General features: G+C 45.4%; 1 protein-coding gene across 2 annotated transcripts; it reads right to left on the bottom strand.

Moving 5' to 3' along the window:
* Nucleotides 1-3671: 3671 nt before the first annotated feature.
* On the bottom strand, nt 3672-12686 carry TAL2 (TAL bHLH transcription factor 2). Of its 2 annotated transcripts, none has more exons than XM_087742305.1 (2): nt 12585-12686; nt 3672-4061 (listed from the first exon to the last, which is right to left on the bottom strand). In XM_087742305.1, the coding sequence occupies exon 2, from the start codon at nt 4049-4051 to the stop codon at nt 3698-3700; it is 354 nt and encodes a 117-aa protein (XP_087598431.1). In that variant the 5' UTR covers nt 4052-4061; nt 12585-12686; the 3' UTR covers nt 3672-3697. The 2 variants fall into 2 exon arrangements, with proteins under 2 accessions (XP_087598431.1, XP_009475492.1); XM_009477217.2 differs by lacking the exon at nt 12585-12686 and adding an exon at nt 4527-4558.
* Between the last annotated feature and the right edge of the window lie 1694 nt (nt 12687-14380).

The following is a 14380-nucleotide window of genomic DNA, read 5'->3' as shown; positions in this document are numbered from 1 at the left end:
AGGCATTGCCACATGATTCTGAGCATACTAACTAATTTGTCATTACCTGCTGTAAGCAGAAGGTCCTCGCTAAGGTGGTATTGCCTTACTTAGTATAAATACATATTTTGAATGTCACATTTGCTGATTTCATGACTTATATATATAATCTCTTGAGACAATACCTTTCTCAGGCACATATTGTGCAGAAATCCCTCTCTTGGTGTATTACAGAGCAGTGTCAGGGCTGTGAGACATCCAGTTAAACATGAAACTGAAACTGTCCCTGTGTCCCAGTGATTTCCCATCTTTTCCTCACAATTTCTGCATCTGACATCCTAGTGGTTCCTCTCCATCTCCCAGCCTCATATTCAATTGGGGATTAAGTTGTTCCCACCATGTGTTAGCCAGAAAGAGCAGCTTTACATCCTAAGCTCCCCTCAACCCTGGATGAGTTTTTATATCTGAACCTGGACTCCAGTCTGAATCTGTAGGTTGTGCCTATCCGAACATCTCCAGGAAACAATAGATTCAAGTCAGAGTCCAAATTAATTTTTTAGGGTGACTTCTGCTTTTTAAAATGGAGTTGGTTAAAATGTTTTGAATTGTGAATATTTGGAAGAAAAACACAACAGTTGCACAATGAAATTTTATTTATTTGTCTTTTTCAAGAGCTGGTCAAAATCTTCTTAGCATGTAGATTGAAATACAATTCAATCAAAAAGTGTAAGAAATCATAAGAAAGAATTCCTGTCATTCTTCATCATCGGATAACGTTGTTTCTAACATTAAGACTAGCATAAGTGCTGAACAGTAGAACGATCCTCTGCTGGAAATTATGTTGTAATGTTTTTGGTATCCTCTACCAAGTGGTATCCAAATGTAAAACGAAATTTTAGAGAAGTTTAAAAAGACAAAGATTAGTTTCTTAAATAATTCATTTGGAATATATTAGATGTTAAATAACATCATATAGCACAAAATGTGATCAGTTACACTATATTTGTTCATGATCATACAGATGATAAATCCACAGAACACGAAGAAGAAACTTGACAAAAAGAAAATCTTTGGTAGATAGATCTAGTGAAATACATGCTGAACACGAGAGTAGGGAGCTTCTAAATGGAAAGGAGAACAAAGAAAGCACTGATATGAACCAAAGCAACAACAGAAGTGAAGCTTTTTAGGATAGAAAATATAATAAGCATGTTACGTTACAAAATTGCCAGGTTTACTTTCCCCTTCCCTGGACAATAACTCTGGTCACAAGAAGTTTTGGCTTGCCTTGGTGACGTGTGTTTCATAGGATAGCAAGTGGCTGATAGACCACATAGCATCACCACACCTCGCCAATAAGTGCTCTGATTTACTTGGACTAATTTATCCTGCTGTAACTCCCAGCAAGTCAACAGAAAGCTAGGAGGAGGACTTGGCTCATTGCCTTTGAGGCGCTGTGCAGGAGAGGCTGTGACTCCATTCAGTAACATTAAAGTGGGCAGAGGCGGGGAGAAAGCAGTACTGATTTCACGAACCATGCAAAAGACTCTTAGTCCGTTTCCACTCAGCTGCTCTCTAGTGCAGTCCTCAGCCCTGACAGCTCAGAAATGCAGGGACAAGCAAACTAAAGATTAACAGTGTTCAGAAACAAAATGAAATCACCATGAACACTTTCAGCTTTTTTTTTTTTTTTCCTTTTGGTCAAAATTTGTCCACTGGCAAACCTGTACTTTACCATACCAGCGCTGGACGGGGTGAGCTGTGCTCCTGTCAGACCTTGGTCTTTGTCAATGCACAGAACAGCCCAATACACGCTTAGCAGGAGCCAGCCCTGGCTTCTTTGGTGCACCTGGTGGTTGGTGAGGCTTTAAAAGGAAGCTCAGCTTTGGGTGCTAAATCCCCTCACACAGAAGGGCTGTACATGTTACATGCACAAACCCTATCTCTGCTTCCTGAAGGCAGCTCATTGTCTCACGAATAAACAAAAACAGTGCAGGGACATGCCTTGGCACATGGGAGCTCCATTTCTTCACCAGTGGTGAATAGTTGTCTTTTCTAAGCATTGACGTGTACCTTGGTCCACATGGAAGTCAAAAGGACCTGTGCCAGTGGGAGCAGGATCTGACCAGGCAGCAGTTCTACTTAAATCTGGTGTCATTTTTTCTGTTGCTCTAGGCAGCTTTGTAACTTGCATGAGCAGTTCAGACCTTTGCTGGCACAGGTTATAACTCAATCAGGAAATTAAATTGATTTGTGGGCAACAACACACAATGGTCACCTTCATGAAACCTCTTTTCATCCTGCTTATCATCTAAACACCTGCAGCATGGTGGTTGGTGTTCCCTACAGGGAACTGACCCACTGAATCAATTGGAAGACATTTACACCAATTTCTTTGTCCTTGGTCTATCAGCCCATTTGGGATAGTGTCCAGATGGAGGAACCTCAACTACAGCAGGCAAAAGCAGGAAGTTTAGAGGCAGTCAGCTGGGTATGCAGGCAGCATGCCCCTAGTCTTGTCCATGGTCTTGGTACCCCACCTGGGGCAGACATCAGTCCAGCTTCATGCAGCCCAGCATCACAGCACCAGGGTCTTGCAGGTGACAGCAAGGATGTGTGTAGCTCGGTTCTACCTCTCATGGCTGCAAAAGCAGGGCTGGTTCAGGAACTCGGTGCCCAAGACCCATGGCACACAGCCCTGTGCTGAAGGGGCACCACAGTGCACCAGTGGTGCATGCCCAGCACCTTCTGCCAGGCCCAGACATGCTCCATCACCCCAGCATGGGAAGGGGTACTGGTCACTGGTGTTTCCATGAAGGTTTTCACAGTGCATCATTGAGGCCTTTCTCCTGGGACCTCCCTCCCAAACGACGACCTCTCCCATTGCTACAGCTGTTGAAGGACAGACATTTAGCCACCAGCCTCTTCGATGGGCTTGTAAGGCAGCTGGAGCATAGTGGCCAGCTTCCTTCACATGCACACTGTCATTGCTACGGAGAAGGTTTAGTCTGCCTATTGATCCCACTGAAACTCACCTATGACTATGTCTTCTTTTATTTTAAATTGGCGGTTTTGCTTTAAGCTAATGTTTAGTTTTGTTTAATAGCATTTTGCTCTGACACTAGGGATCCCTCCAGTCTGATGGAGAAAGATGTAGCCAGGTTCAAGGGCTAGGACTTGTGTTTTCAAAAAAAAGACTCAAGCTGGAAATAAGATTCACAGGCTCAAGAGTGAGTGCAATTAACCCCTGGAACCACTGGTGGAGGACTGTGGCAAATATCGTGTCTCTCAAAATCTTCCACTACTGAGGCCAGATGTCCATCTTGGACAAATTTTGTGCTGCAGTCATCACTCTTGACCTCAGCAGTGTTTCCTTGAAATAGCATGGGAGAATAATCTCTTTCCCTGCCAGAAACACTGGATGAATTTCTATGGCCTGATTTATGGAGGAGACCAGGGCAGAAGGCCCTTCTGGCTTCGACTCTGCTGTGACAGCAGCGAGTCCTTCCAAGTTCCTAGGGGCTGCCAGTTCTCTGTCTGGTCTTCCAGGTTGTTGGCTGACCAAGAATTTCCTTTCCTATTAAATAAAAATGCATACCAAATAAAACAGTAATAAATATAAATAAATAATCACAACACATAGAGGAGCAACCCACAGATTCTGCGAAAAGAGAGGGACTATCGGACTTAACACGAAGACTGCATGTCTCATTGTCTTCTAGGGAGATGATGTTTCTGACCAACACTCTACTATATTGCTGCTCATGCCAGGAGAGGAGACATCACAGTTTTCAATCAGTGTCAGCTCCTCCATGCTTTGCAAGCATGGGGCTTGCTGGAAGAACCCCAGGATGCTGCCCCGTGCTGCCACTGCTGTCTGCTGCAGGCCTGGTTCTCCCAGGACCTTGACAAGGAAGTTGATGTATTTCATAGCTAACCGGAGTGTCTCGTTCTTGCTCAGTTTTTTGTCTGGCGGGTGGGTGGGAATGAGTTTCCTCAGCTTGGCAAAGGCGCTGTTGACGTTTTGCTGCCTCCATCGCTCCCTGGTGTTGGTGAAGATTTTCCTTGTCATTCTCGAGGTGCTGCAAAGCAAAGGAGATGGTGAGTGAATGCTAGATACCCCCCCTTTCATGCAGGCTGCTGCTCTGGGGGCACTGTAACCTCTGGGCCAGCGGCGAGCACACAGTGGTGGTGATGCCCTTGTCCTGCATGTCCTGCATGTCCTGCACGGATTCACCCTAATCCCTAAAGTCATGTCCCCATTCACAGCCATGATCATAAACATTGCAGCTGCAGCCAGATGCCAGAGTCCAGTAAGGACTTCACGAAGGAGTAAATGGAGTTTTATTTCCTCATACAGGCATTTGGTGCTGCTACGAGCCCAGCTTCTCCAAACTCCTGAGAGTTCCCCTGCAGCAGAATTCCCAATAGCCAATGCATTAGTCATCCCACCAGGCTGTGTGAGGGACACATGGGCACTTTTTATGGGGGAAGGGAGGCAGGCCCAGGGCAGAACACATCCATGCTTTCCCAGCTCCAGTTCATACCTTCTTGGGGGCTGCTCCCAGCTGGCCAAAGCTTGGTGACTCATGGCTGGAGCTAAGCCAGGTGGACCTTCATCACAGGCCTTCAGTGAGCAGACAGCCAACACTGCAGACACGTGTGATTATGGTTATTTCAGGAGACTTCTCCAGGGAAGCAACAGTCTGGTTCCTTGCCCAGCCCACACTGACTGCTCACTGCTGGTGGCAAAGACTCTTCGGCTGGATCCATTCAGGCTTCTGGTTTAGCCTCTGAGAGCTGCCAAGACTAAGCCACAAGTGCCGCGAGTGCAGGCTGCAGAGGGAAAGTGCGATTTCTACAAAATGTGCAGGCATCCCAGCCAAAATGTCTATGTAGGGAGTGTCCACCCTGCCACACAGAGCTGAGCAGCAAAGGGAACCCAGTGCCCAGACAACCCAGACCTGGCAAGAGAAGAGCACTGTGCAAGGGGTGCACAGTAATTTTAAATGCCATTTAGCAGAAAGGTTGTCAAAAGCTCTCGGGGTTACCCTAACCCTGCTCCCACTGCCACTGGAAAGAGTCTTCCCTTCTCTCCCACAGCCCTGCAGGAGACACTCACTTCTCCATTTCTGAAATTGCTTTTTATGCCAATGGCACACAGACAGTTGGAGCAGGGAAAAACTATCCACAGCCAAGAGACTAAAGGACAAATGTTTCCACTTACCCTCTTATGCATGTGAAAACCTCAGCTTTTTATATTCATTGGCAAACCCAACCTTACAGCAGTCCAACAGCGGACTGGGGAGCAGGTGGGATAGCACCCTTCACCCCCAGGAAGAGGAAACTTTGGGGTGACAGCCCAGCTGTGATCCTGTGTCCATGTGAAGCAGCCTCATGCCGTGCAAGACACTCGGGGTTCACCAAAGTACATGGTAATAGTCTGGGTGAATAAAGAAATCCCACTGTGACTCAGAGGTTAATTGGGGTGCCCTGGCAGGGAGACAAGACATGCATGGCAGACAGGGAAGTTCCCTCCCAGCTCCTTCAAGTCCCAGTCCAGCACTGATTACAAATCACCAGGGAAATACAGTGACAGCGTCATAAATTATGTCAGATCCATGTTCAGACCTGGGTCAGAGATGCAGCTAGTACAGATGCACCCATGTATACTATATATGGCTACGCTCATGCTGCCCATACCTCGCAGGCTTTTCTCAGCCATAGCCTTTACAGAGCTAACACATTTCTATTTTGGTAGAAGTCTGAAATTACTGTCAGGCCCAGTTGTCTACTCTGCCTTTAGGGGATGAGAAAATTGTCTCATCAAAATGTCTTTGCTTCATGAGAGGTTCATTTAAAGAGCAAACCCTCATATTTCAGGCTGCTGAGTGTTCTTCATATTTTTTGTAGACTTACATTGAGACCCATTGCTTGATCCGAATGGGGATTGTATCTCTCTTTTTTTTTTAATTATTCTCCTGTTCCATGTCTTACTTTTGGTTTGTGCTATGCGAACAAATCTACTTGGTACTTTGCACCTACCTGAAACAGCCAGCATGTACCTTTTTGGCAAGAACGCTGCTGCATCAGTGATACGGATTTTAAACACTGTCTTCAGTGTTCCTCTGTGCTGCGGCACGTTCACTCCCCAAGGCAAAACTTTTGCCTTTACAGTTTTATTCTTCCAAGCAGCTGCTTGGATCCATGTGAAATTCAGACTGCCACCTGCTTCCCTCTCTTCTGTTCTTGGTGGGGTTTTTTTTAAGAAAAATTTATCTGTGTACAAAGGCAGTTACTTTTTATAACATAGGGAAAGTTATGTGGGCTTCCTTGTTTCTTCTAATGGTTTGGGTGGATTGTATTTTGCCAGGCCTTTCAGTCTCTGCACTGTAATTCTGGTTTGTGGGTCTGGGTTTGCTGGATGCCTGTTTACATCTCAACTACAAATACCAACAGCGGGTCTGCTCCTTCTCTTTCTCCTGCTGCAGACAGTCCCCAGTGCAGCACTCCAGGAAAGCAGGTTAGCATCCAGCCCTGGTGCTTTGAACATGTCCTCTTGTCCTCTTAGTGGTATTATTGGTGGAAAAATAACCCCAGCCTAGTCCTTCACACCACGCTTTCTTTGTCTCTCTTCTCTTGCCTTTGGAAAGGACAATACTATGTTTGTGGTCACAAGCCTTGTCAGCAAACACATGCCTTTGTCAGACCAGCTCCTACTTTACACTTCAAAAACGTGTCTTTATATTTCTGACATTTATTCAAGATCAGCAAACAACAGCTCCTTCCCTTTCCCAGTGCCTCCTCTTGCACTGATAGCTCTACAGGAACCTTCATTTCAGGTGTAATCCACCTCCGTACATCTCTCCACCTTAAATTCCTCTCTCCTTTTTCCTTTTACTGGTGCAGGTTTCTTGTTGTTATGCTCAGAGTTTCAGCTAGAAGCTTAAGAGAAAAACGAGCCTGATCCAATCATGCATTAATTGTAATGTTTCAGCATAGCTTCTTTTCTCATATCGTCACCTACACATCCCCCTACAGAGTTCTCTGTAACCACAGCACCTTCCAGTTAAAATGCAACCAGATTACTGACAAGGGATCTGATTCCCATTCCTTTTGTCTCATTCCATTCCTCCTCTTCCCTCCTCCTCTCCAGCCCTCCCCACTAAGCTTGGCTTTCAATATGAAATTACTTGCAGCTTCAGGTCTTTGCTAATGTGGCACATCTGAGCAGTTTATTCTTCAGCTTTCTCTGGCGCACTGCATGAAATATGTGTTGTCTAGTGGCTCCATGCGGTTTATATCCCACTGGTCCGTTTTAAATCTGTGCAGAGATCACCCATTTGTACATGTCATGGACAGATAAATTGCATTAAAGCCTGGCTTCTGTGCTTTCTGCTCACCTTCCCTAACCACAGGTTAACAGCCCCACATTTAGCTGCCAATAAAGCAAGCCAGGAAGGCAGCATCTTAAATTCAAGAGGATTAATTCTGCTCTAGGAATGTAAATCTGGAAGGTTACACCATTTTCACTGGAGGAATTACTCTGAATGGCAAAACGTTCCCACTGAGGACAGGATTTAACTCAGATCAAGAAGACACATCTAGGAGTAGTAGGTAAGTGCAGGTTCATGAACTAAGATCCACATCTGCAGTGTGTAAAGAGAATTGTGCAAAGAAATAACACCAGCCCAGCAGTGAATCTGCTCCAACAGCCAGAAAGAGAAAAAACAAAACATCACCACCCATCAAACAGATAACTGAAGCTTTTTCCATCCCCGTCTACCCCTTTGAAAAATATAAAAAGAGGGGGAGAAAAAATACTAGCTGTGGTTAATGCAGCCCCAAATGTCACCAGACAAAAGACTAAACAATAGAAAAGATGAAGATCTCTCTCTCGATAGCAGCAGTTCTCACAGCCTCTCTATGCAAAAACCATTCAGGCAATTCAGGCAGCAGCAGCAGAGCAGCTTAGGCACAAAGCACCATCTCTGCTAGGACATTCCCCAGCAAATGGCCCCCGAGCCAGCGGTTAATGTCTGAGGGCTGGCAGGGGACTCACCAGGAGCCCAGCACTCACTCATAATTAGCAGGCTGCTATTAAATAAAGATCTTGGATGAGAAAGTTCCTCCCTCACATTATACCTTTGACCTCAGTGAAGTTAAATCCATGTTGAAACTGGCCACTGGAGACCTGCTCCTGCAAATCTTAATCAAACAGCAGATGCCTGCTGCCAGCAAGAATTGGAGGGCTTCTAGTAAACCTGCAGTGCCACACTGTTACTCCACAGGGGAAACCCAGTGCCTGCTAAAATTGGTTATTTAACACATTGCATTGGATTTTGTGAAGTCCCCTCAGCCCCTAAGTAAATGGCAACAGAAGAGCAGGTGGTGCCTGTTTCCTATACCAGGCAGGTGCTTGTGAGACTGATCTACCACAGGGAGCAAAGATTCCCCAGCTATCACTCCTTGCTGCTGTGCTTTGTTCACTTTGCATCAGTGTGATCTGGAAAAGAGGAGAAAGAGGAAGCTCATTGTTTCCCTCTTCAGTTTCATGCGAGCCCCAGAGCATGGAACTCAGCTACATGCATAGGGGAAGACTGAGCGTGGATGTCACAGGACATTACACTGCCTATCCATAACGCATGACTTTTTTTTTTTCCCCAGCCCATAGGAGGAATAAGCTCAAACTCTTTGCAGCTGAACCATGCTCTGTTTGCTGCACGGTTGCTTGGATTGCAAGGACTTCCTTTGGGTTGGGAGGGGAAGGAAGAGGAGAGGGGACAATGCATGCCAGCTTGACGGCTTGCAAGAGGAGCAGCACACCTCTAGGTACAGGCTCTTCCCTCCCACCTTTCCTCAGCCTCCTCTCTCCATTGCTGCTTCCCTGTATCTCAGCACTATACCCCTCCCCAAGTGCCTCCCGCCTGAAATCCCACAGCTGCACTGGTGGACAAGGACACGGAGAGAGAGCACAGTGCAGTGAGCTGAACACTGGGTTGGCAATCAGGGAACTGAACTTCTGTCCTCATTTCTGCTGTTCCTTTGCCTCAGGCAAATCCCTTTCTTTTTTTTTTTTTTTTTTTTCTGCACCTCCGTGTCCCTCCTGCCTGTAATTAGTTTGTCTCAGCTGCAAGGTTTGTGGAAAGGAAAGCATTTGTGCATGTGTGTGTTAGAGCAGCCACCAGCACACAGTGGCCCAGCCTTGCTCAGCATTGGTAGTTGCTGTGTTTGTGTAATGAAAGAGAAGAGCCTCTCCCAGCTCTCGCAGGGCGATTCCTAACACCAGCAGTGAACTTCATTTTATTTCAAATAAGATGTGGAAAGAGGAGCTGCTTCAGGAGTAAACAAGGGCTCCTTTCACTGCCTGACGCCTCTGTTGGGAGTATTATCTGACAATCATACCATGGTACAAAGTACAGCAGAGCAGCAAAAGTGCTATAAAACCCAGTCAGCACTGACAGACGGATTTACCTTTTTTAGAGTCTGTAAATCTGGAACAAAACACACATAGTGGAATGTCTGCTTCTGGGAGCCCTACTGTCTAAGGGCAGCATTTACAGAAACTCTCACAGCTACACTGTGCTCTCGTAGAACCTTTAGAAAAAGGAAATCACTGGAGTCTTCAAAAGCAACAGTGTAAAGGTCTCAAGCTTAAGTCAGCCCTCATGTTTGGGCATACTAGTCTGTATGTGATCACAGTTTCAAAAGGCAAGTTTTTTCACCTGACTCACTGTTAGCCCTGGGTTGCTTAGCTTTCTAATCCAGTTGCCCACCTAGAGGGTACAGATCTTCAGAGGAGGAGAAAGCTTGCTTTCTGAGAAACCAGCCAAGCCTGCAGACTTCCTAACCTGGACACCCTGGCATTGTGTCCCCTAAGGCTACCTCAGGAAAGGTAGGTATGTAAAACAATGGGCTGCCACCCAGGAAGCATTTTGGAGAGCACAAATTGTGTGCTTAAGAACTTACCAATAGTGATGAAGAGGTTTACTCAAGGAAAGGTTTACTGTGCACATAGGAGTGGTTTGGTTTGGTTTGGTTTGGTTTTTTCCTGTGGCTCCCCTCTTGTCAATGCTTTTTATGTTCCTTTGCAGTAAAGTTGAATTATACCACAGCTCTGCACAAAACAAAGAACCCACTCATGGGCTGCAACAGCTTTTGCTAAATGGAGGTCTAGTGTGTTGGCACGGACATGACAGCTTGCAAAGGAACACTCTCCCAGGAGGTTTAGCCTTTATTTGCTAAACTTGCACTTGTGTTATTTTCTATTCAAGAAGATCTGAGAGTCTTTCTTGGAAAACTGCTTCTCTGTCCTCCTGGTCCCCTCTCCAGTAAGGCCCTCTTGTGTCAAAGTCTGAACTACGGTTCCAGTGGGTTTCCTTTAAAAGCAAGGCTCTGCCAAATTGACTTCCCAAATACTACATACGAACACTATCCCTGTGCTTCAGGGTTAACACAGAGAAGAAAAACAGCTTGATGGTCTTTCGGGAGTTCTTCAGGGACTCATTTTTTCCAGATCCGGTGTGCAAAACCCTGTTCCACACAGATATTTGCTCCCACCTCGTCACAGCACTCATTCCTGCCTGCCTCTCTCTGCACCTGCCACTACGAGGCAGCAAGGTAGCTGTTAATAGCAGAAATATGTCCATTTGCTTTAACTTCCTTGCCTTGCCTGCATATGTAGGAAAGTCCACATCTTCCTTATTGAAAGTCTGTTATGTAAAGTAGGAAGGGGGACCAGATGCTGCATGTCTTACAACTCAGCAAAGACTGGTCTGCAGCAGCTCACGCTGTTACAGGAGTTGTGAGGAGCAGAGAAGGGAAAATCCAGCACTGTAAGGGACATTTGTATCTAGGGGAAGGAAGATCTTGTATTATGTTTGGATGTGACCTCCAGAGGATATTTGCTTTTGCATGTTATCTAGGTCTGCTCTGAGGCTGATAGCACATCTCTCAGTGACTTCAGCAAAAGCAAGACTGAAAGTTTGACAGCATCCTGATAGCAGCATGCAGTGCCCTGTCTTCCTACCAAACACAAGTTAAAACCCGTCTACTGACCACCATGGCATCACCCCAGGAATTACTTGCATCTGGTGTGTGTAAGATTAGAGCTCACCATAAGCATGGAGAAACGTAACCACCACGGCAAATCGTAACTTCCAAAAGTGTGGTACAAACCACTGCAAGACAAGGACCACAATCCTGTTTTCCCTTAAACGCCATGCTGCTAATCTCCATGGGGCTACGCCTGATAGAAAGATGAGCATGAAGATCATCCCTGCCTCAACCACGCTCTCGTGGACACCTGCATTTAGTCCCCAAGCCTCTTACCTGGCATGCTAACTCTGTGAGCACTTAATTTCTTGGATCAGCTACTTATGTCACAACTACTTTAACGATTTATGTAAACAGGCAGTAAAAACAAGCTGTGTTTATTTTAGTTATTTTTTGTGAAATGATATAGAAACACATGGTGGAAAAAGGTTCTAAAAATCAAATATTGTCCTGTACATTATGTGGAAATCAGGAAAGATAGAGACAGCTACTTCAGAAAAATGCTTGTTTTATTGTTTATTAACCTTCTCAGGCAAATACAGCTTTATGTAGAGGGCTGCCCCTGGAAAGGTAAACATGTTCTAGATTGGCAATTTCAAAAGTTTTTTACAGGTCTGAGACCTATTAATATTTACGGGCAGAAATGAAATTAATAAAATTGCTAAACTTTTCCTCCTAAGTGAACTGTTGAACTGAGCAAAATTCAAATGCCTGTGTATTTTACATACGCATCAGCTCTAAGACGACCAATAAAGTAGTGGGATATTTTTAAATAAGTGAGGATTGGAATTCAAAACTGTTTCTTTACATCTCTACCTGTTGACACTGTCATAGGATTTGCACACAGTCTAGTGCATAAGCATACAGTAACGTCTAACGAATTCATGATTATCTGTGCTTTTGCAAATAATTTGTTTGAAATATCAAACACCATTGGAGAATTCTGTTAAGTTTTAGTTCTGAAGTCAGACAGTCTATGATGCTCTGTGGAATCATTTTGCACCAGTGCAATAACTCTGATTTACAGCGCTTTGCAGTGGTACAAATTAGTTTGCCTAGTGTGTAATTATAGTTATGATGTTAGAAAATCCAGGAATATTAGGAACAGTGATTTTAAAATCACATTAGTTTGCTCCACATCTAAGCATCAACATTTCTTTCAAAAGTAGTAAAACCAATTAATAATTTCTCCTGGCATGAGGTCTGATTCACTGAGTCTCTGCGGATACTAAGAATTTGAAAAGTCCAGGCACAATAATAGGGCAACATGGTTACTTTGGTTTATTAAACACAGCCACCTGTAAGTGGCCATTTCTGTAACTATTTTGTTTGTCAGATCAGGTGCCTTACTCTTAACTTTTTGATTACAAGATCCAGAGGTGCCATGATAAATAAAAATCCAGTGGATGGTAAAAGGCTATTGCAGAGATTCCTTCCTTTAAGGATATTCCCTGCTCCAAGAGGAAACTTGGGCATTCCTAAGAAAGTTGCAAGATAAGCCCAAAACAGGGGAGGCAACACTGTAAAGAGAAGAGGCCGTTGTCACTTACCTTTCTGGTCACAGGTGCTTGTGGCTCTTAAAACCTGGTCAGCGGGCAAACGGACAGCAAAATCAGATGCTTCCTATTTTTCTTTCCTGACTGCTCTCGCAGTGCCTGACCACAGAGCTTGCTTTTGCTGGAGTTAGCCTAGCGCTGGTCCTGGCTGCCTCATTTATAGAGTAGCAGGTCCTTTGTCTGGCGCGTGTCACCACTAGTCCTAGCAATCCAGGGAGCTTGTTTTGCATCTCCCAGGAGATTCTCTCTATCCTGCCTTTTCTTTTCTCACCACACGCCCTCTGCCCTTTTCTGGGGCTGGTATGGGGCAGTAGCTGAGACCATGCTTACTAACCTTAGAGTGACTCTGACTACATCAGGTGCACTTTGTGGGAAAGAATGAAAGCTGCTCATGGGAAGAATCTAATTTTTCTCTTTTTTTTCTTCTTTTTTTTCAGGGATTTTTTAAAAATTTATTTAGTCAGCTCTGAGCTTGTAAATGTTTCTAGAGACAGAGATGCAGTGCTCATTCAAAATCCAGCTTTAACATGACTCGGTACCAAGGAACAGGCTGGTGTATTTGTTGTATTCCTAAGCAGGAGACACTGCTCTGACAGTAAGTGCGGTGAGGTTGTGGGGGTGATAATGTGCAGGCAAATCAATCCTGCGCTACCTTTTTGGGGGAAAGCTCCCTTTCGCTTAGAGTCACGGCTAGCACCTTCTGCAGCCTGGGGGACAGCTACAGCTGCTGCAGTCTCAGCGCTGCTCCAAGCCCTGTGCTGGCCCTCTGCCCGAGTCCATGTGACAGCAGGAGGCTGCAGGTGTGAATTCACACATCTACCAGCTTGCCCTTCACTTCAGGGCCCACACTGTGCACTAAGGGAAGATTTAATTCATGCTTTTACAGCAAAAATGAGCCACCTCCATAACCCTGTGGCTAGAATGCAGGGTCGGTGAAACAGAGACTTCTTTCTGCACTGCTGGGGTGGTCCCAAAGCTTCCTCTCGTCTCAAGGAAACAGGCAAGCAAGCTGACAGCTGACTGCAAAAAATAAAAATTGCAGACTAACACCATCTCCATCACTGGAGCACACACATCTGTGTCCATGACAGAGACTGGTCCATCCAGCCTCACTCTTCCCCTGGGTAACAACTCTCTTCATAGGTGAAACACTGGAACAGGTTGCCCAAAGAGGTGGTGGATGCCCCATCCCTGGAAACATTCAAGGTCAGGTTGGACAGGGCTCTAAGCAACCTGATCTAGTTGAAGATGGCCCTGCTCATTGCAGGGGGGTTGGACTAGATGATCTTTGGAGGTCCCTTCTTCTATGATTCTGTGACAACAGTCACAAAATTGCCCCAGGCACAAGCAAAAGGCTATAGCCTTGTTACAAACATACAAAGCCTTTGGGACCCATATGACCTTGTCTGCACCTCCCTCAACTCCTCCATTTGGTACTGGGAGTTTGCTTTGGGTGGAGATAAGAGTAAACAGAGAGAACAAGCGCAAGATACTTACTTACACACTGGGAGCAACAAGATACTAAAGGGGAACAAGGGATAGGGCAGGAGAAGCCCCAGCTAATCACCCCACTGCAGTCATGGGGCAGGAAAACACCTGCATCCAGGATAAGGCAGCTTTAAGCACACTCCACCGCTTTCCTCTGCCAAGCCCCAAGAAAGCTCAGCTCTTACCCAGACCACCTCACCCAAAACAGCAAGCTGGCTAGGTAGGGTTCATCTACCGGGTTTTTAAAAGCACTGCAAATGTTTCACTTAACAGGATTGCCCCCATAAATATTAACAATGCAG

This window comes from Nipponia nippon, unplaced genomic scaffold (assembly GCF_047370975.1).
Source record: "Nipponia nippon isolate SJK-2023a ecotype South Korea unplaced genomic scaffold, ASM4737097v1 scaffold_8, whole genome shotgun sequence".
NCBI lineage: Eukaryota > Metazoa > Chordata > Aves > Pelecaniformes > Threskiornithidae > Nipponia > Nipponia nippon.
This window is presented reverse-complemented; position numbering and strand designations above follow the sequence as displayed.